The 21,176-nt window shown below is 43.6% G+C and overlaps 2 protein-coding genes across 4 annotated transcripts in view; one reads left to right on the top strand and one right to left on the bottom strand.

Moving 5' to 3' along the window:
* tp73 (tumor protein p73) overlaps positions 1-4,430 on the bottom strand; it is a 28,977-nt gene extending 24,547 nt beyond the window's left edge. The window contains exons 1-3 of one of the 2 annotated variants that reach the window (XM_028992563.1): positions 4,290-4,430; positions 1,971-2,066; positions 1,352-1,490 (exon numbers count right to left, since the gene is read on the bottom strand). In XM_028992563.1, the coding sequence (XP_028848396.1) occupies positions 1,352-1,490; positions 1,971-2,029 (198 nt within the window). In that variant the 5' untranslated portion in view covers positions 2,030-2,066; positions 4,290-4,430. Of the gene's footprint in view, positions 1-1,351; positions 1,491-1,970; positions 2,067-4,289 lie in introns of those variants that run through there. The other variant, XM_028992564.1, reaches the window with a different exon arrangement.
* A 596-nt stretch (positions 4,431-5,026) lies between these two features.
* On the top strand, positions 5,027-21,172 carry wrap73 (WD repeat containing, antisense to TP73). 2 transcript variants are annotated; one of them, XM_028992566.1, is made up of 13 exons: positions 5,027-5,118; positions 5,963-6,059; positions 6,137-6,289; positions 6,566-6,682; positions 12,758-12,830; positions 13,935-14,038; positions 17,039-17,125; positions 17,513-17,647; positions 18,347-18,424; positions 18,617-18,719; positions 19,193-19,318; positions 20,037-20,228; positions 20,635-21,172. In XM_028992566.1, the coding sequence occupies exons 2-13, from the start codon at positions 5,991-5,993 to the stop codon at positions 20,742-20,744; spliced, it is 1,347 nt and encodes a 448-aa protein (XP_028848399.1). In that variant the 5' UTR covers positions 5,027-5,118; positions 5,963-5,990; the 3' UTR covers positions 20,745-21,172. The 2 variants fall into 2 exon arrangements, with proteins under 2 accessions (XP_028848399.1, XP_028848400.1); XM_028992567.1 differs by lacking the exons at positions 5,027-5,118; positions 5,963-6,059; positions 6,137-6,289; positions 6,566-6,682 and adding an exon at positions 6,730-6,912.
* Positions 21,173-21,176: the final 4 nt, after the last annotated feature.

Genomic DNA, 21,176 nt, shown 5'->3' with positions numbered 1-21,176 from the left:
TTAATCACATCTTCAGACAGCCTTGTGATAAACAGAGGCATCTTGGAGGGCGGCACATACAGCTGCATGATATACTGAATTCATGACAAAATTGCTTCATTTCTATATCTATGCCAGTCGTACCCACTATTTGTTTCATTCCATTACCAATACACCTATTAATGAGCTGCTAATGAGCTGATCAGCTCGAACAAATCTCACCAAACATGGAAAGGATTGAGAGCCCCTGTGGACTTGTCTCTTCTGTTTAAATGTTGTATTATTTTAGATCATGTTTAATTAAGGTGAGCTTGTTTAGTTAATTGTATAGTACCGCATCAGAAGCTCTTTTTCTGGCTAATAAAGTTTTTGATAACGTGAACATTTTGAAAAAAATAACATGTCATATTTTATGCAGAAAAAAAGCTCATCAGTTCAGAAATAAGTGAAAAGGAAAATGCTGCTATTGTCTCTATATACGCTGAGCCAGGCATTTTTATTGACTAGTCCCAAAGCGACGTTGAGTGGCTTTAATTCTGGAAGAACTGGTATACAGCTACATGAAACACTCCAGCCTTCTTTTTCAGACCTTCATGATGCAGACTGCTTTAGAATTGAGAGCGGGCCTTGCCGCTCATCTGCACTATTTTAACTATTTTAACATCTGCTTCATCTGCAAACTGAGCGATGTCACTTAACCATTTTATCAATGTCTTGACCTGCAACAAAATTGTGTATCTGACTGTGAGCTCCAAAGCCTTTGAATTCCATGATTCCATGAATTGCAATGTAGCACATCCACTAAAATCCTTCCTTTCAAAAAGTGAAAAATGTCAGTGAGAAAAACAAAAAAACCTGCAACTACTTCCTATAAATTTGCCAACCAATGTCCTCCATCTAAAAACACAGTAATAAACCCGCATCATCTCTCATCTATCATTTCTCTCTCTCTCTCTCTCTCTCTCTCTCTCTCTTTTTGCCCCAGATGGGGTACCAGCAGGTGTGTGGCTTGGCTTCGTCTCTAATTAACTTGTTAACCTCCCACCTAGTCCCAGACTGCACCGCCCAGGCTGCAGAGAGAGGGAAAACACCAGGAAAAAGAGGGAAACTCTCGCAATGCGGAGGGAAAGTAGGCAGATCATTTTCAGATGGTCAAACCAGTGACCAAACAAGACCAGTTTAATTTAATAAAAAAAGCAAAATGATAGAACCCAAACACTATTTGGCAAAAATTGTAATAAATGTATATTAAGTCCTAGAATTTTTACCTTACTCAAATATTGCGGAAAATAGACCAACACAAAAACTTGCTTAAAAAAAACTGGACCAACACTTGCATTGCAAGACACGCATTTCTGCTTTGTCCTCTTACCATGACATTGTCGTTCATGTCCCTCATGTGGAAGACATCCATGCAGACCTCAGCTCTGTTGTTGGGGAGGCTGGAAGAAGTCCCCTGGCTCCCAGCGTGGCTGCCGGCTGGCATCTCGAAGTAGGTACTGTCGGGTTCCCTGTTAGTGTTTCGGGAGAGAATGTGGTTTACTACTGATGTCGCGTTTAAAAAACGTTTAGGTCTGAAGATGATTTCAGTATAGGTGTCCTAATATTCCCTGTGGAAAAGCACATATAGTGCCTATAGGGTATATACGCACTATATAGCCAACCACATATATTCTATATTTGCCATAATCTTGCTGCTCAGGGCTCTGAACATCTATACCAAATTTTGGCCTCATATAGTACAACAAACAATTTTGAATAGATGTAAAAGAATATTTAGATTCATGTTTAACGATACTGTTAAGACAATTAATACCATATGCCAGTGTGAATCATATGTGTCTTATGTGGCTTAGCTTGGAGTCCATCTGTATGAAGCATATTTAGAATGGAATATTCTCTTCGTCCTGTGAGGTGAGGTACATCTGAGGGAATAAAAGCTGCCAGGTCGCTGCCATGGCAGTGTGGTAAAGGGAGGGGCAGACACTCACAGGGAGCTCCACAGATGCTCGAAGGTCGGGCCCTCATCAGCAACTGAGGACTGGGACATCTTAGCAGAGGGGTAATCCACCGGAGGGCAGATCACTCTGAGAAATGTAAAAATAGTGAAGGCGACAGTGAAATCGACCAGTTAGTTCATAACCACCTATTCCACCGTAATTGAACAAAGAGCCATAGATGGACCCCTTGTACGGAGGCAGGAGGGGGGTCATACAAAAGCTCCCTGTGTAAATTACTGGCAGTCCAGGATGAGGTCGAGAACCTCCCAGTCCCCTGATGCGCCTCTCCGGGTGTATTCCCACCACACTGCAAATTCAATGAGCTTTTTACGGCGACGCTGCGCCTGACGTGCCTGAACCTGCTGCCTTCGGGTCCAGTGGGACATGCGTGGCACGTGGCACATCCTAGACACCCCCTTCCATCCCCGTGCTCATTTAAATTTAAATGACTTGAAAAGGGCACACCAGCTCATCAGATAAATGGGGGAGGACGTAGGATACTTTTTAAAAAAATACTTATTCACGCCAAGGCTGATGGCTTCTCAATCAACAGAACATTCTAGCAGCAGAAATAATGACAGAAATGGGGTGATATTTCAGTCATTTCAGAAGCTGATTAGTGTGGCACGTAAATCTGGGTCGAATCCGGGCGAACATGACCGTTGCTATGACGTCATCTAGAACACAGAACCACTCGACGTTCCTGGACCGTTCTGCATGAAATCAATTCACCCACTACACTGCGTTCAACAAACAACACACAATATGTCGGTGCTAAAACGAAGACGATCGTCGATCGACTGGCCTTCGTTACCCGGCTTTTGAAGTTCTTTCGCCCCCTCTTTTTTATGGTTTAAAGCGTGCGTCTCCTCATCGCCGCGGCGCGTCAGTGCGGCGCGTCTCGCGTCTCCGCGGCAACGGAAGCGAATTAAAACAAAAAAAAAAAAAAACTGTGGCAAAGGTGCGCGGCTTAAAAAAAAAAAAAAAGGATACGGAACAGGGATACGCGGGGGCATTTATTTATTCGATTCAAAAGGAGTTGCGTGAGCCGATCATTCTGATCAGTTCTGCAGTAGAGTTGCTGCGTGCGTTTGGCCGGAACAGAGGAATTGGTGGACGGATCCCGATAAAACTTTCGTCTGCAAAGAGAGCCCATTTCTCCCACAGGTCGCTCGCTGTGACGGTGCTTGTTAAACGCAGTAATTCCCGCGGCGCCTGCCATCTTGGGACATGGGCACAGGTACAATTAAAGAGGCAGCCAGGGGATTCTGACGCGCGAATTGAATTTTACCTGGAGGTACAAAAAAAAATGTCCGCATTTGCTTGCAGACCAAGTTCGACTAACGTGACGTCGATCCCATCCCATCTGTAACACACGTACCCGCTATAAACCGCAGCTTCTGAGAGAATAATGAAAGGGTCTAAATCTAAATGAAAATATTCACATGTGAACGTGCACACAGGCCTAACAAATAAAACATTTAATCTAATTCCCACGTTGGTGGAGCAAAACGTCTAGTTCACAGTTGAACATCAGCACATCAGAACATCACTGGAGGACTCATTAAGGTCCCACAATGCCCATCAAAAGACTTACTTTTCAAATGCATTGAGCAACAGACGCGGAATTATTATTCTTATTAATATTAGTCGTAGTAGCAGTAGCAGCAGAAATACTGCAACAACAATCCCAACAACAACAATAACAATCGTCGTTCGTAATATATTTATTGTTATTATTCATATTTATATCAGCAGCATTATTGGGATTATAATGAAGATGTTGCTGTTTTGTTGTTTTTTTGTCTGGTTGTGATTATTACGATCACTGCTACTTCTCCTGTCGTTATTCTTGCTGCTGTTATTATCTTTTTTTTATCGCGTTGTTGAATGACAAGGCTACTATCAAGGTGAACTCTGACCACTGCAACATCTACAGTATTGATGTGCATCGAAGAAATTGTCAGGCTACGCGGATATGGGTTCGTCTGGCCACTTTTGGACGCAGTAATCGAATAAATTAAATAACATACATAACTTCGATGCGTAGCTTTTAAATGTACATTAACTTCATGAATATAAGCATCAAGGACGTCACTGACTGTGGACAAACTGTGTCGTTCAGACACGCTTTCTAAAACAGGTTCCAGTACTATTATAAATCTATTTACATTAAAATTAATGCAATTACATTGACGTTACGTCGTATGCGGTATTAATATTCAGCGCCGAAGGAATATAAATCGGTCGTAGTCTGTTACATGGATACATATGAAATCATACAAGAGGACAGAAAAAAAACCCACTTACCTGGCAGAATTAAATTATTTTTCCGCACGGGCCCGGATGTCCGACAATGACAACGCTTTGATATCCAGTATCAATTTTCAGACATTAATACTGACTCTTTCAACGGAATCAAGCCATGGAAAATGTGCGTCGTAACATCACGAAGGCTTCACCAACAAATGAAAAGAAAAAAAAAGTGTTGGGAAAACGAAGTCCGACGAAGATGTCCGAATTGGCTGATTATGCAGCTTAGGGTAAATAGTTTTATGGATGAGACTGTGCGGGGCTGGAGGGTTGGGTTGAGGGAATTAAGGGTGACAGGAGGAGGCGTTAGCCGCCGTTTGGGCGCACACGAGCGGGAAACATTGTGCACTCTCACTGGGGGGTAAAATGTTGCATTGGATGGCGTACAAAGAAATTTAAAATACATTAAATTACATTTAACATTAAATTACATCAATTCCACGACAGATTTACATTCGCGCTGTTGTTGTTTTATTACGCTAACCAAAATTCACTAACCAATTGAAACAATCTCATATACTACATAATCACACAACAAGAACGTAATAAAAATGTCATAAATATTTTGCTCGAATGACGGGGTAATTATATTTGCTGCTATTCGAATGAGTGATTTGCTCGACGAATTTAATATAATAGGCATACAATGAACTACATTTCCCATGATGCATCGTTATCACGGTGGGACAAGTCAGAGCTCTGATTGGACGAAGTTCCTACTACTCGTGACGCGAGTTCCACCGCTCGCTTCCTAAACAAGGCTCAGGCGGTTTCGCCAACCGGTGGTTTGCCTGAAGTACAAAGCGGTTCGAAAAAGCCGCTTCTGGTAGGTTTATGAATGTTTTATTCAGCTTAAGTTGGTATTTATATGATCCTTTTTTTTCGCAGAAAACACGGAGAACAAACAAATATGCGACACGTGCTTTATATGTTTAGAGCATAAGCGATGACTGTGAAATACATTAGTGAAGCTAATGTCAGACGTGCTAACTGGCTAGCTGTGGAAGTAGTCTACAACGAGGGAAACTCCCAAGCTGTAATTTCCATACATATTTTAAGTGGTGTTCGGATCCTTCCGAGTCCGAGTTATTCAAACTGGACTCCGAATCAAACTTTAATCACTAATGCACGACAACAGCATATACCGTGTGTAAGCAAAAACATAAAATGGACCGTGCACGTAAGGGCCGAACTGTTGTTGTCGTCACATGTATTGCATACGGCTTGCAGAAAGCTTTATGCGGTTTAAAGGATTTTGATCAGCGGGTTAGTAAAAGCGCGCAGCTGTCGCCATCTTGCGTTGGCAGACAGAGGCGGCACCTTGTCGTTTAAAGTTGTCATGGCTACCGTTCACCGTATCATAGAGGTGTGGCCACAACAGGGGCTTTTCAGATCTTTGGTGGGGAGTGTTTCGGGGGGCCCAGATATGGCACATGTCTCTTTTTATTGAACGTTTAGATGTTAAGATGTTAAATCCAGTGTAAAATCACACACACGACATCAGGTCACCAGATTCATTTACTGTTAAACTGGGATTTCAAGAGGTCAAATCTTCATAATTTGTGACGTTACTCTAAGGTCAAGCACCAACGGTCAGATAAGCAGATTTAATTTGAATGCTTTGCATTAAAACACGTGTCAGTGCTTGAATCCTTTGTATTTCTTTCCAGTCCTGTGATCAACCCACTTCATGCCAGCATGAATTTTTCAGAGCTCTTCAAACAAACAAATCAACTATGCCGCCTTTCTCCTGACGGGAAATATTTGGTACGAGTTCACACCTTCTAAGTCTTGCCAAAAATCGTGCAATGTAATATGTTGACTGTGCTTTATGGGACCTGTAGGCTACCTGTGTGCAGTACAGGCTGGTGGTGCGAGATGTGAACACCCTGCAGATCCTGCACCTGTATACCTGCCTGGACCAGGTGCTCCATATGGAGTGGTCTTCAGACTCTCTCTTCATTCTCTGTGCCATGTATAAGCGAGGACTGGTACAGGTGTGTGTCCACAATTACAGGACATATCAAAGACACTGATGTTAACATATTAAAGTAATAAAACAAAACTAAACCAAAAATCCATTGTCTGAACCTTTAATTAAGCAAAAACTCAGCAGTCCTACCTTTGCAGGGGTAACCAGCGCCAGTCTTTCATGTTGTGTCCAACAAGATGTTTTGAGATCTTGAGATCGTGACACGTACACACTTTTACACTTAATGAAGGGCAGTTCAGGCTCTCTTCTAATCACTGTGCCTCCGGTGTTGGTTCCTCAGGTGTGGTCTCTGGAACAGCCGGACTGGCACTGCAAGATCGATGAGGGTTCAATCGGACTAGTCTCCTCACGCTGGAGCCCAGACGGACGTCACGTTCTCAACACCACGGAGTTCCATGTAAGTGTGAATGCGGGAGGAGTCGCTCTGGCCAATGTCAACTGTTGCTGCCTGTAAGTAAGGACCTGAAAATAGCAAAGCAGCCGACCTGTCCTCAGAGTTTGATTTAACCCTCTAGTGACTGGTTAGAGGACTGCAGGTCAATGTGTTTTCACTGCATCCTGTCTAACAGTGCTAAAATGAGCCTCTGTGACTGCTGGAGTGCACCACATCCACCATTAAACCAACAGGTAGGCCAATTAAAGATGTATTGATTAGAGCTGTATATAAGTTGCACATGTATTTTTTTTTAGCTATTATTGATAAGGTATGACTCCTTACTGATGAAAAATAGATTTTGGAGAATTTTTATTTACAGTCAACACATTTAGAAACACAGACATTTTTCATTCATTCTTACTCACTGATTTGTGGAGTGCAGTTGCTGTACGTTTTGATAATCTATGCATGTGTAAGGGGCATTCACCCTATCCTAAAACTTTATGCACATCTTTGAGTGGATAGTTATGCTTGTATAAATGCTTGGATCAATGATTCTCTTATTCATTGGGTTTTTATATTAAACGCAAATTAATTAAAATTAACATACCAGCCAATCAGATATCACTGAATGTCCAATATCAGTGGACATGCTTCATTGTGTTAGAGTGCTTGAGGTAATTCCACTGGTATATGATATTATGTCTTTGGATATTTTCATGGCAAATTCACCCACTGCGGGGAACCCCCAGTGTAAAGTTTGCCAGCAGAAAAATTCCTGCTCTGTCTGCCTGGCACACCTGCATGTATGTGTGGAAACGGGCATTTGTCTGTCGTGTTGTGGTGTATTATGTGTCAGCATGGCCTCTCGTTGCCTGTCTGTCTGTATTACCCCTGGGCACGTTGCCACAGCGGGAGTCGCCTGTTGCCTGAACTTGACTCCGAGAACCAGTGACAGGTGCTGAGATGGAGCACAACTGTGTCTGGGAATGAGTGTGTGAGGCTGTGTGTGTGTGTGTGTGTGTGTGATCTCTCTTTGTGTCTGTCACAAGTGGAATCTTTTGACTTGTCCATCAAGTGATGTGCTGTCCAGAAGTGGACATTCATCAGAAAGCTTGGCATCTGGATTCCGTTCAACATTTCACTTCCATAGATGGTAACATACAACATTTCTGCAGTTTTTGAAGTGGGAGCATGTGGGCGAGGATTGCGTGTCTCCATGGTAACACACTCCGTGGTGTTAAAACAGGGGATGCAGTGGAGAAACCTGTGGCTTAATTTATGTGAAAGGTCCATTCTCCTCCCAGGGTGCCCATCAGCGAGGCAGGCGGGGGTCTGTAGCTGTGGCTGGTGCTGACCTTACCTTCACCCCTCTCCAAGATTTCATTAAGGCTCAACCAGACTGCCAAGGGTGTCTGACTTGAGTTTCACGGTGCTCATAAACAGGATGCTAAATTAACTTGTTTAAGGACAGCTGCCTGGTGTTAGTGCTCCTGGTGTGTGTGTGTTTTTTGGGTCCCACATTATATCCCCAGCGCGCGTGTGTGTGTGTGTGTGTGTGTGTGTGTGTGTGTGTGTGTGTGTGTGAGGTAGGGGGAGATATGATGTCACAGTTTATCCCCCTGCTCACAGCTGACAATGTCGGAAGAGTGGTGTTTGGATTAAAAATAATCTCTACAGATAAATTAACTCAAGAGAGCTGCAACCACCCGCACATGGCCTGTGAGTGGCTGCAAGGACCGCTACTTAATTTTTTAGCTCTGGAGACAGCAGCATCACTGCTGATCTTGCCATTTTTTTTCAACCTTTCGGATATTTTACATACATTTTCATGAAAACTTTTCCTGCATGTATGCTCACATGATTTGACATGATTCATTGCGTTATGGCACATTTTTAGTGTCCAATATTGTCATGGATGGATTCACAATAATGAACAGAAAAAAGAAAAGTTGTGTATGATTATTAATATCAAAATGTTTAAAAAGGGAGGAGCCCTTATTGATTATTGACCGCTCTCACACACACTAATTCCTCATTCTGATTCCATCCTGGGACATTGAGGGCAGGGCGCACACAACATCCTCAAACCTCCCTTAAAGTTCACCTTGTGTGTATGGCTTTGGAGGGTGGGAGGGAACCAGAGAACCTGGAGGAAACCAAAATGGGGAGAGTATTCAAACCCATTTCAATCATGTTTTAACTAAAATGTTTATATAATATTAATAATAATGTGACTGTCATGAGACCTTTGAAAAAAGCCCTTTACCCATTTTAGTATTCATTTATACTAGGAGTCGCACCAACAGTGCCCTATGAACTGTTGCTAATGCTCAGCATTTTGGCAAGTAGAAATGTGCGAACGTAAGCTGCATCCACAGTTTATCAGCAGCGAGGACAATCCATCACTGGCGGGAGACTCATCCCGTGGCAGGTCAGCGAGAGAATTATAAGTGTGTAATGGGAGAATGGGCCTATATTGGTTGGGGAGTGCTTCAAGATCTGAGGCGCGCTGGGCCTAATCCCGCGTTGACAGACAGGTCTATGTAAAGATTCCCGGCCGGCAGCGTCACTCACCCTCTTACAAAAGGCTGATATGTGAGAAGTGTATTGAAATGCGCTTTTCTTTTTGCCATTCCTTGTGGTTTATTTCTTATACATGAACGTGTAATATTGGATTTTCGGGTGTTACAGGCCTATAACATCTGTTGGGTCTTACTTGTGATCATGATTTCATATTTGAAGAAAGGAATCTGGATACTGTGAAGCTGCACAGACTTCTGTATTATTTTATATGTGTGGTTTTTTTTTTTCTTTCCCAGACGAATGAACAGCTGTTGCTGTCTTAAACTGAAAATCTATTAGCATAGCTGCTTCTGTTGTGTGGGTGTTTTTTTTTTTTTTTTTTTTTTAAGATATCGATTTACCAGCTCCCTGCCAAGGCAGTGCGTCCATCTCACCTATTCTCCGACACCCGTCCAGCAGCCTGTAGTTTAAAGTTACAGCCATCCCAAACATCCATGCCTCCACACTGCTGACCCACCTTGCTTTCCACTGCATCCGCGGAACACGGACGAGCGGTCTGCAGTGTTTCCATTGAGCGCAGATGTTGCAGAGGATCTAGACGCAGCAATGTAAGGAGTCTGATTGCAGGGTGCATCTGGTTGACCCCCAGGCCATCCATCCAGGGCTGAAGACAGAAATCCTGGTGAGCCTGGAACTTCAATTCAAAGAGGCAAGAAATGGATGAGCTGTCAGTAGAATGGCACGAGGCCATAAGGAAAGATTTTGTACATACCCTGATCAGCCATAACATTATGATCAGGGAATGTGCATGTCATTGATTTACCTTGTTGCAGTGTCACCTGGAAGTGTGTGGGATGACATTGGAAGCAAGCAAATAGCCCATGCCGAACTTATTTCACCATAGTTTCCATTTACATTTATGGCATTTCACACACCCCTACCCAGGGACCGTCACCCCTTGAGGCACTCGATGGTATTAAGTGGGGATTGAACCTGTCACTTTGTGTGTTTCTAATACCACCCACCACTACCAACCACAAAGGACAAATTAGCATCAGAACTGGACCACAGAGCATTTGACAAAAGTGCCCTGGTTTAAACCATGTGGATGGCTTTGGGAATTTACTATGGGAAGAAGAGAAGCTAGTGGAGGCAGTGTGATGCATTGCATTTTGCCATTCATGAGGCTGTTTCTTTGACATATACCACCTACCTAAACATTTTTTGCAGACCAAGTAAATCGCTCCATGGCAGCAGTATAGTCTAATGGCAGGTCCCTTTTTCAGCAAAAAATACACCTGCCACACTGAATAAATCATCTTAATCCAGCATCTGTGGGGTAGGTTGTCAAAGTCATATTTATCTTCTACTGACTCTATAATTGTGCAAGTTGAACTGAAGCATATTTACAGTTTGACTGCCACTGATACAGTGACTTACAGTTATGATTGCTGTTCATTCGTTGGGCTTTGTAGACCCAGGATTTTGTTGCTTGGCTGCGGAACAAGGCTGGTTTAGTTCAGTATTTCACACCGCATGCATTTCCAGTGTGATAAGACTGTGTGTGCACAAGCAACACTCACGCACAGCAGGTTGTCTTACCCAGGGCAGTAAAATAAAATATGAGGGCCTTGCATTTATCACATTCAGAACAGAGAGCGAATGCATGTCTGCCATGCACACAGCTTACAGCGACCACCTTAAATGTGCTCCCGTCACTCATTCAAATGCTAAAGAGACTTTTCACAGATATGTTGTCTAGATGCACCTCATGATTGAAACATCAACATTTATGCTCCCAAATTTGGTAATCGAAACATCATCTTAAAATATTAAGAAAATATTGTTTGATCTACTACAATCTAGGCACCAAAATACCAAATCACTCTTTAATAAAAGGTTTTGTGCTGACCATGACAAAGCACTATGGGGAAGTCAGTGTCAGGGTGTTGATTCACTCTTCAGATTTCCCAGATCTTAATCCAGTCAAGCATCTGTAGAATGTTCTGGAAAATATGAATTCATTGTGGTCCCTACAGGTGCTACAGGACTGCTAGTGATGTCAGTGAATCCATGGATCAGAGCTGATTTGGCAACACATTATTTGACAAGAGGTTTTAATGTTTTGGTTGATAGATGTATTTATGTTAACGTACTAATGACAGCAAGTAACACTAGAGTGGCTGAATTTGACCTACTTACCCAATACAAACCAGGTGTGTACCCAGGCGTTCACTGTTTACGTAGTTATCTTAAGACCAGAGGCAGCTCACGCCTCATGCCATCTTCTCCAGAACCAGCTCCTTCTCCAGGGGAGGATTAGTCCCTAATGATCGCTATGGATTACACTCTGTGCTCCGAAACCGCAGCATTCGTCATTCTAATCCTCCAAGCTTTCATCACGACTACAGACCTCACTTGGGACTCCTTGTACAGACATTCTGTCTTTTAAAGATGGAGTTCTGGAGTCATTTCAGCTGTTGCTAGTGGATATGGCATGCTGGTGGAGAAAACGGGTCACGGATCAGATTGTGTCAGCGTTTAAATTAACAGTGTTCATTTAACCGACTTGCGAGTTGTGAACAATCTCATTGGCCTTAATGAATAAATTTAAATTTTACAACACATGGCAGGCTCCCTTTCATGTGACCATCAGTGAAACCAATCAGTACTCCACCATCTAGGGTCCAAGAGAGTCCAGATGAGCGTCTCACTTGTACCTTCATCGGTGGGGGTGCTGTAGGGTCAGAGAGTGGGAGGTATAATAAGGGCTGTGAGGTAGGATGGTGCTGCCCCATTTTTTAAAATTTTGTATTTTGAATCTGATGCGGGCAGCTACTGGGAGCCCGTGGCGGGAGCGTAGCTGTGGGGTTCTCTGGGAGAATTTGGGAAGGTTAAACCCCTGTCACGTTGCTGTATTCTGTATTAGGTGTAGAGGTCGGATGACACCTGCTAGAATGGAGTTGTGAGATTACTAGGGACTGAACAAGTATCTGGGTGGCCTCTGATATTGTAGAGAAGGAATCTACATGAGTGGAAAAGATTCACCATCTTTTCTTTGAACATGGTGAAAGTGAAGTGCTTGTCATTGTGAAACACTGCAGTAAAGCACACAGTCAGTGACTCAACGAAATGTGTCCTCTGATTTTAACCCATCACCGTTGGTGAGCAGTGGGCAGCCATGACAGGCGCCCAGGGAGCAGAACCTTCTGATCATGGGTCCATTTCCTTACCCGCTAGGCCAACCACTGCCCCAAAAATGATAATTTGCTTAAGCTTCAACCTAAGGTCCCACCGAGATTTGAACTCAGATCGCTGGATTCAGAGTCCAGAGTGCTAACCTAACCAGTGCCTCCAGCCTGGTTCTTACATTAAATTATTATATATAATGGGATAGTTTGGAAATCAAAACCACACTCTGGTGTGGCTGGTGAGTACCCAAAAACAATTAGCTTCACTCTGTGAATGCCACTGAATGGAATTAAGATGTTTCCTATTTAGACTGATTTATAATTAACTTCAAAATGATTCAGAAAAATAATTTGTATATCTGTTTCTTTTTTTTTTCAGTTGCGGGTCACTGTCTGGTCTTTGTGTAACAAATCTGTTTCTTACATCAAGTATCCCAAAGCTTGTCAGAAAGGTAAGTTACATTTGTTGTGTGCGGAGAGGGTTGTGAGGCAAGGAGGGTAGAGCAGCTTACCTTTTCCAGTTTATTCATTTTCAGTACTGACCGTGTGTTTGATTTGTTGCTGGATAGTGTTACCTCTGCTCTACTGCTGGATGACATGTTTGTGATTCAGGGTTTAGGTACTGTTAAATGTCCTTCAGCTATTTCAGACGTCCAAGAAACGCTTAACACTCCATTGTTTTGGTTGCCTTTTGCTCCAACTATACGTCGTAGTCCAACTAGATTGTTCTGCAACTCTCTTCACATATTTGTGTGTGCTGTAGATTGTCTGAGTATAAATGAATTTACATTTACGGCATTTATCAGACGCCTTTATCCAGAGAGACTTACAATTAGTAGGTACAGGGACAGTCCCCCTAGCAGACACTCAGGGTTAAGTGTCTTTCTCAGGGACACAATGGTAGAACGTGGGATTTGAACCTGGGTCTTCTGGTTCATTGTCTAGTGACTTACCACCAGAATGAGGCTGAAATTTCAGTAATAATCGTCACAGGAGCACTTTCAGGCCTCCCTGGAAACAGAATGCTATGCAGACAGCCGATCCTCCCAAACCACAAGCGTCTCAGCGGCCACAGACGATAATTTAGCGCGACGCCGACAGTCAGACTATGCCCGGCCCTGCACCCCGTTCACTGAGGAGCAGTACAGCTGACAGTCATGGCACATAGTTGGCTGGACTGAGAGTGCCTAGTGTAAGGTCACGGGTCACATGCAGAAAAAATTCATGAGCTGACGGGGGTCAACGAGGCGCTGTCCCCGAGTCGCCTTTTAATGACCGAAATCAATACCGACACACACAGTCTGTCATCTTTCGACATATACACAGCCCGATGTTCATCAACACACATCTACGTAGAAAGGATTCTCCCGGAACGCATAGCTGGTCCGACAGAGAGAAAAAAAATAGACAGCGGCCTGTATTTTAACAGCTATTTGTTATAGCTGCATGTGATACGAAAAAAAAATCCGTATTGAATTTGGAAAATTTGGTACATCATATTAATAATATGTGCATTTGGGGTTAAATAGTTTTAAAACAAATGCAAACTGTTTCAGGGATGGATTTCAGTGCGGATGGCCGCTACATGGCGCTAGCAGAGAGGCGGGAATGCAAGGACTACATCAGTGTGTTTGTCTGTGATGACTGGCACCTACTGAGGGTGGGTTTCTTTGTAACTGAACTAGAAGAACTGAAGTTTTGAAAAGTGTGAAAATGTTGAGCATGTTTTCATCTTTCTTTCTGCGCTGGGGCAGTGGTGGCCTAGCAGGTAAGGAAGCGGACTCGTAACATAAGGGTTACGGGTTCGAGGTGCCACTGAGATCCCCTCCCCTCACACTACTGGTACCTTTCATGGCTGCCCACTGCTCACCAAATGGTGGTGTGTTAAATGCAGAGGTCCCATTTCGTCGTGTGCACCATGTGCTGTGCTTGCTGTGTATCACAATGACAAAACAGCAGTCTCAGTTTCTTCTCCTGTGAATATCATTCTCATAGTCTTATATCGCCCTCCAGGGCCACTTGGGCCCTTTATAGATTAATTGGACACTCTCCTCAGCACTTTCTCTTTAGAAACCCCCCTAACTCTCCTTGGTGACTTCAACCTTCCATCAGCCCAGCTCCAATCATCCTGCCTTCTTCCCCTTCTCCACTCTTTTTCCTTGACCAACAGCAACATCTCTCCCACACACAAAGGAGGGAATGTCTTGGACCTGGTCTTCAGTCATCCTTCTCCAACTTCTGACCTTTCTTCCACTCACCTTCACATCTCTGTCCACAACTTCCTGACCTTTACACTCACTGTAGCTACAGGATCCACAACTGTCCCCCGTCCATCCTTCATTAGACAAAACCTTCACACTGTCTCACCTTCATCTGTATCTTCCTGCATTCTTTCACATCTCCCAACCTCTGACTCATTCCTCTCCTTACCACTAGAGACCGCTACTAACTCTCTCCTCACCTCACTTTCCCCTTCCATTGATCAACTCTGTCCTCTATCAACTAAACCCAAAAGGACTTCTCCCCCTGCGCCCTGGCTCTCCAATACATTGAGTAGCAATCGAAGAGTTCTTCGAGCAGCGGAGAGAAAATACAAGAAATCTCAATTTGACTCAGACCTACTGGATTACCAGAATCTTCTGCGCAAATTTTCCACTAACCTCACTGCTGCTAAAACTGCTTTCTACAAAGCAAAACTAGAAGCCTCTGCCCATAACCCTCAAAAACTCAACAACATCTTCTTATCCCTACTCAACCCTCCGACTCCCCCTGCCCCAACTTCATTAATAGCTGATGATTTTGCCAACTTCTTCACAGGGAAGATTGAAAAAATCTGTGAGACATTCTCCACCACTAATCCTATTCTTCCTTCTGAAAATTCGACAACTACTCTAAATCAATTTTCTAAGATCACATCTGATGAAATCATTCAGATTATATCCACAGGCAACCCAACCACCTGTCCACTAGATCCAATACCTTCTGCAATGTTTCAAACTATCTCCCCTGACCTCACCCCTTTCATTTCTTATATCATAAACAGCTCAATCTCATCTGGCCACGTACCATCCACCTTCAAAACAGCTAGGGTTCTTCCAATCCTAAAGAAACCCACTGCTGATCCTACAGACATTAACAATTACAGACCAGTTTCCCTCCTCTCATTTCTATCCGAAATCCTTGAGCGCTGTGTCTACAACCAGCTATCACTCCATTTATCACAGAACAACCTCCTGGATCCTAACCAGTCTGGCTTCAGAACAGCTCATTCCACCGAGACTGTCCTTTTGGCGGTTACCGAGCAGCTACATGCAGCCAAATTGGCAAAACTGTCATCAGTTCTTATTCTCCTCGACCTATCTGCTGCATTTGACACTGTTAACCACAAGACTCTCTTGTCAATCCTGAAGAGGCTTGGAATTCGGGGCTCAGCATGGCAGTGGTTTGCTTCCTACCTTGATGAGCGATCTTACCAAGTGACTTGGAAAGGATCCACCTCTACCTCACGTAGACTCTCCACTGGTGTCCCTCAAGGCTCGGAGCTAGGTCCTCTCCTTTTCTCCCTCTACACGAGATCACTTGGTGAGGTCATTTCCTCTCATGGATTATCCTACCACTGCTATGCTGACGATACACAACTCCTCTTTTCCTTTCCTCCCTCTGATCTTCATGCTGCTTCCAAAATCTCTGCATGTCTAACAGACATCTCGTCTTGGATGGCAGCCCATCACCTCCAACTCAATCCCACCAAAACTGAACTAATATTCATTCCAGCAGATTCTTCACCACATCAGGATCTTGCTATTTACCTAGACAACTCGCAGCTCTCTCCTTCTGCAACAGCCCGCGACCTTGGCGTAACAATAGACAACCAACTCTCCTTCTCAACTCACATCAGCAATCTTTCCCGCTCATGTAGATTCTCTACAATATCAGACGAATCCGCCCTTATCTGTCAACCCAGGCCACCCAACTACTGGTTCAGTCCTTAGTAATCTCACGACTGTACTACTGCAACTCCCTTCTAGCTGGTCTACCACTATGTACCATCCGACCTCTACAACTACTACAAAATGCAGCAGCACGACTGATCTTCAACCTTCCCAAATTCTCCCATACCACCCCTCTGCTACGCTGCCTCCACTGGCTCCCAGTAGCTGCACGAATCAGGTTCAAAATACTGATGCTGGCCTACAAAGCCAAACATGGAGCTGCACCATCCTACCTCACAGCCCTTATTACACCTCGCACTGCACCTCGTTTACTCCGAGCCTCCAGTACTGCTCGCCTGGTCCCTCCATCTCTGAAGGTAAAAGGAAAACATTCATCTAGACTCTTCTCCGTCTTGGCCCCTCGGTGGTGGAATGAACTTCCCCTCGAGGTCAGAACAGCTCAGTCACTGAGCGCCTTCAAACGACAGCTCAAGACCTTCCTCTTTAAAGAATATTTAGATTAAATTGTAATTTTCTTGTTGTCGAACTTTGTGTACAGAACCTACAACAGAGTGAATTAAATAGGTGTATTCATAGTTGGGGTCCTAGTGAACCGGAATTGATCTCTTCATCGATGGTAACTTGAAAGCACGTTGTGAGTCACTCTGGATAAGGGCGTCTGCCAAATGCCGTAAATGTAAAACAATCCTTTCAATTTTCAATGTCAGCATTTTGAGACAGAGACGCAGGACCTGGCAGGGGTGGAGTGGTCTCCTAATGGCTGTGTGCTGGCTGTATGGGATACATGTCTGGAGGTGAGTCACATCTCAGAGCTTTAGACTTATCAGCACACAATTAAAAATAGCGTAGTGTTTCACTGGGACTGAAAACTATTCCAAAATCAGCATGAGCTAGCGTTAAGGGGCAGCGGTGGCATAGCGGGTGAGGCTTTAACGGACCCGTAATCGGAAGGTTGCCGGTTCGAATCCTGATAAGCTGAGGTGCCACTGAGCAAAGCACCGTCCCCACACACTTCTCCGTGGGTGCCTGTCATGGTTGCCCACTACTCACCAAGGGCGATGGGTTAAAAACAGAGGACACATTTTGTTGTGTCACCGTGTGCTGTGCTGCAGTGTTTCACAATGACAATCACTTCGCTTTGACTTAAGTGACCTATGGCCTCTGCATATGTTGTGTTTTAGTATAAGGTGCTGCTCTATTCGTTGGATGGCCGCCTGTTGTCCACCTACAGCGCTTATGAGTGGTCACTGGGCATCAAGACGATCGCTTGGAGTCCCAGCAGCCAGTTCCTGGCCATCAGCAGCTATGATGAAAAGGTCAGTAATCCTTACAACTACAGCTGTTGTGGTGTAAAATAAAGAAAGTGGTAATGTAGTCTATATATTAGGGGTGTTGAAATGAATCTCATAATCAATGCATCGTGATGCAGACATGGAGAATTCTGCATTGATGCAGTGAAGAATATATAAGATTCCATCATTGATGTTGGTTTGTGATCTAGTTAAAAAGAAGTGCCGGTAGTGACTGTCGCTGCCTGATCTGAGTACACTGCCGCTCTGGGTAGGAGTTCGGCCTCATCCACACAGACTTTCGAAATGAACACCCTGTGAGCGCCATATGTATTTTTGATGTGCTTTGTAGCTGCTATTGATGCTGTCAGGTGACCCCAAACTGAGCACTGACCATTTTTTTTCTGCACATTGGACCAAATCAAAATGTCCACACCATTTTGCAATGTTTTCTAGTTCAACACCAATCAATAGCAGCTACAAAGAACAGCAAAAATACGTATGGTGCTAGTGGGGTGTTCATTTCAAAAGTATACATTGGATTTGCTCCAATGTATACCTGTATAGTATATATCTTGACTTGTGCCTGAACCAAATTATTAATCAACACCGTGAAATTAATAGAACTTTTAATTTCTTTTGAGTTCATGTATCAACCGTAAGCCTTGCTACCCAGTGTCCCTTGTGGCGTATTAGCACTGCTGAATGCTTATGTGTGTGCATCAGGTACGGATTCTCAACCACATTACCTGGAAAAAGATCGCAGAGTTTGAACATCCGGCCAACATCAGCAGCACGAAAGCTGTGAGTCTCCACTGTTTGGGTCTAGAAAGGACTTTAACATTATTTATTTATTTGTTCATTCTGTACTAATATAGTTTATATTTTAACTGACTTGTAAAATGCTCTTGGGGAGAAACATTCATGTGTTGCACTTGAGTGCATTTTGATGTTATTTTGAGTGACATAAGCATAGTGTGAATGCCCGTGTGTCAGGTGGTGTATCGTGAGGTGGAGAAATGTCCTGTGGTGGTCTCTGAAGACCTCTCCTCTTCACAGATCACTGTGAGCAGCTCTCTCTTCAACACTCAGAGCAAGTGTGAGTTTCTGCTCGGTTCTCAGCACTTTATATATTTTTCCCCTCTTGTGAGTGACAGAACATTGATTCCAATTTTTTTTTGTAATCTCAATACTACATGAAGGTTCTTACATGGTAAATTTGCTCTGTTTATATGGTATTTTGGGGCACATGGCTTCTACCTTGTTCTCTTGCTGGTTTGGCAGTATGTGTTAATATTGCCCATATAGAAGAGTCTAGAAGGTCATTATGAGGACTAGACAGCATAGTGAAAGCTCTTAAGGACCCTCTTAGCATTGATTACCACAAAATTTTTATGCCAGTGCTGGGTTTGTGTACCGATGCCTCCACGAAAAACACAACTACCCCATTTCATTCCTCTTAGTGTCCATCTAACAGCTGTGTTAAGTGTTCACGTGTTGGGACTGCAGTAATGGTGTGTTACCGCCTCGTAACGGTGTAATGGTGTGAACCTTCGTCTTACTCTGATCCAGATGAGATTTGCCAGCTGCCTGTCCAGGTGGCAGTGCTGAAGCCAGACCCTGACCGTGCCAACCCCAAAGTTGGAGTCTCTCTGCTGGCTTTCAGTGCAAACAGCCGCTACCTAGCAACAAAGAATGGTGAGGGCTTTATTTGGTGGTCAACATTTCTTTTTGAATCCAGCTAATCCATAAAGTCGTACATGACCCACACTGATCGACAAAAACGTTCCAAAAAGGTTACCGTTTTAATTCGTCGCCACATGTTTGGAACAATTTATTTCAGGAGCAGGTTACAGACTCTGCTTATACTCCAACCTCCTGCCGATGCCACTTTTGGTTAACTGCCCTGTGATATTTTGCATATTTTTTTCAAAAATGTATTGGACTTTTGCATATGGTATTTAAAATTTTTTAACATTTATTTAACTATGACTGAATAAAAATGTCCAAATTAATGCAATAACAATGCAGAAAAGGAAACTTGCATTAGATAAATATACCGCATGTGCCAGCAATTAAAGTCATTATCTATGAGGGCGCACCACAAACAACTGAGAACAGCTGGGTGTACGTTACATTTGTTCCGGCTCATTTTCGGCTGCAGAACTGTGTGCCCTGTGGCCCATTTGGCCATGCAGGCAGCGGGGGAAGTAGCGCAGACCGAGTCTGGTATGTTAAGACCCGCGGTGCCCTGAGTCCGGGATTTCCCGCCTCTGTACCCACACATTCACAGCTAAGATCTGCCCTCTGAAAGCCTGCCCAAAATATTCAAGAGATTTATTTATGGTTTGTCTTTTGTGGTTTTAACAAAAGTGAGAGCAATCTTTTGGTGTTTTTGGGTTTGTGTTCTCTCCAGACAACATGCCAAACAACGTCTGGGTGTGGGACATGCAAAAGGGCGGACTGCAGGCAGTGTTGGAACAAACAGGACCAGTGAGGTGCTTTGCCTGGGACCCCCGGCGACCCCGACTAGCCCTCTGCACCGGCAACACCAAACTCTACCTGTGGTCACCAGCAGGCTGTGTGTCTGTGAAGGTGCCTGTGGAAGGTGAGGTCGTAGGGACATGACCGCAAAATTACAGGACAGTTTGAGTCCACCCTTGGATGAAAACTTCCATGTTTATAGTTAATATACAGCTCTTTCAAAATTTTAAGGTTTATGGGTCAAAAGCAGAGGACACGTTTCGTTGTGTGAACCGTGTGCTGTGCTGTGTATCACAATGACCTTCACTTTCATTTTAAGCAAAAAAAATATATATATATACTAAATGCTTAAATGTAAGAGGTGTGATGATTAAAAACATGATTTGATGATTCAAATTCTTAGCCTTACCCTCCATGGCATAATTCAAATCACGTTTAAGGGCAAGTATGACCAGTCCATCCAGGCCTGTGATCCTGACTGACCAATACTGAATGTTGCCTTCAGTGCTAATGAAGGTGCTTCCCCTCAGGCTGTTTCCAGGTGCTGTCCTTACTGTGGCACTGCAGCGGCGACTCGCTAATCTTGCTGGGAAAGGAACAGCTGTGTTTGTGCTACATGGAGACCGAGGAGCAAAAATAAGTCCTGTGACACCAAACAATGTCATCTCCTCCCTGTCTGCTTTCGGGTCAGCATCTCTTGATGTCACCCTGATAGGTCTGGAACGCAGTTCTCTTTGCTGACCAACTGAGCACTTTTTTTTGTACCGTTAAACTGACCCTGATTGGCCTGTCATTCAGGGTAAGAAATTCCACTTTATGCGAATGCGAATGTTTAGCTAGATCTTCACATAGCTGGAGAATATTCTTGATGTGAGACAGTCACTGTTCACAGCCAAATTACATGGAAGGACCACAGCAAGGGTGAGGTTGAATTTAATATTGATAGCAATTTTCCAATGTAATGCACAGCCTTATGAAGAATGTAGAATTTTATATAATTGTTTTGTATTTGTAAATGTATTTGTAGGCCAAAAATGACTTTTTATTGAAATGTTTACAGAATTTAAATATT

Source organism: Denticeps clupeoides, chromosome 10 (assembly GCF_900700375.1).
Source record: "Denticeps clupeoides chromosome 10, fDenClu1.1, whole genome shotgun sequence".
Lineage (NCBI taxonomy): Eukaryota > Metazoa > Chordata > Actinopteri > Clupeiformes > Denticipitidae > Denticeps > Denticeps clupeoides.
This window is presented reverse-complemented; position numbering and strand designations above follow the sequence as displayed.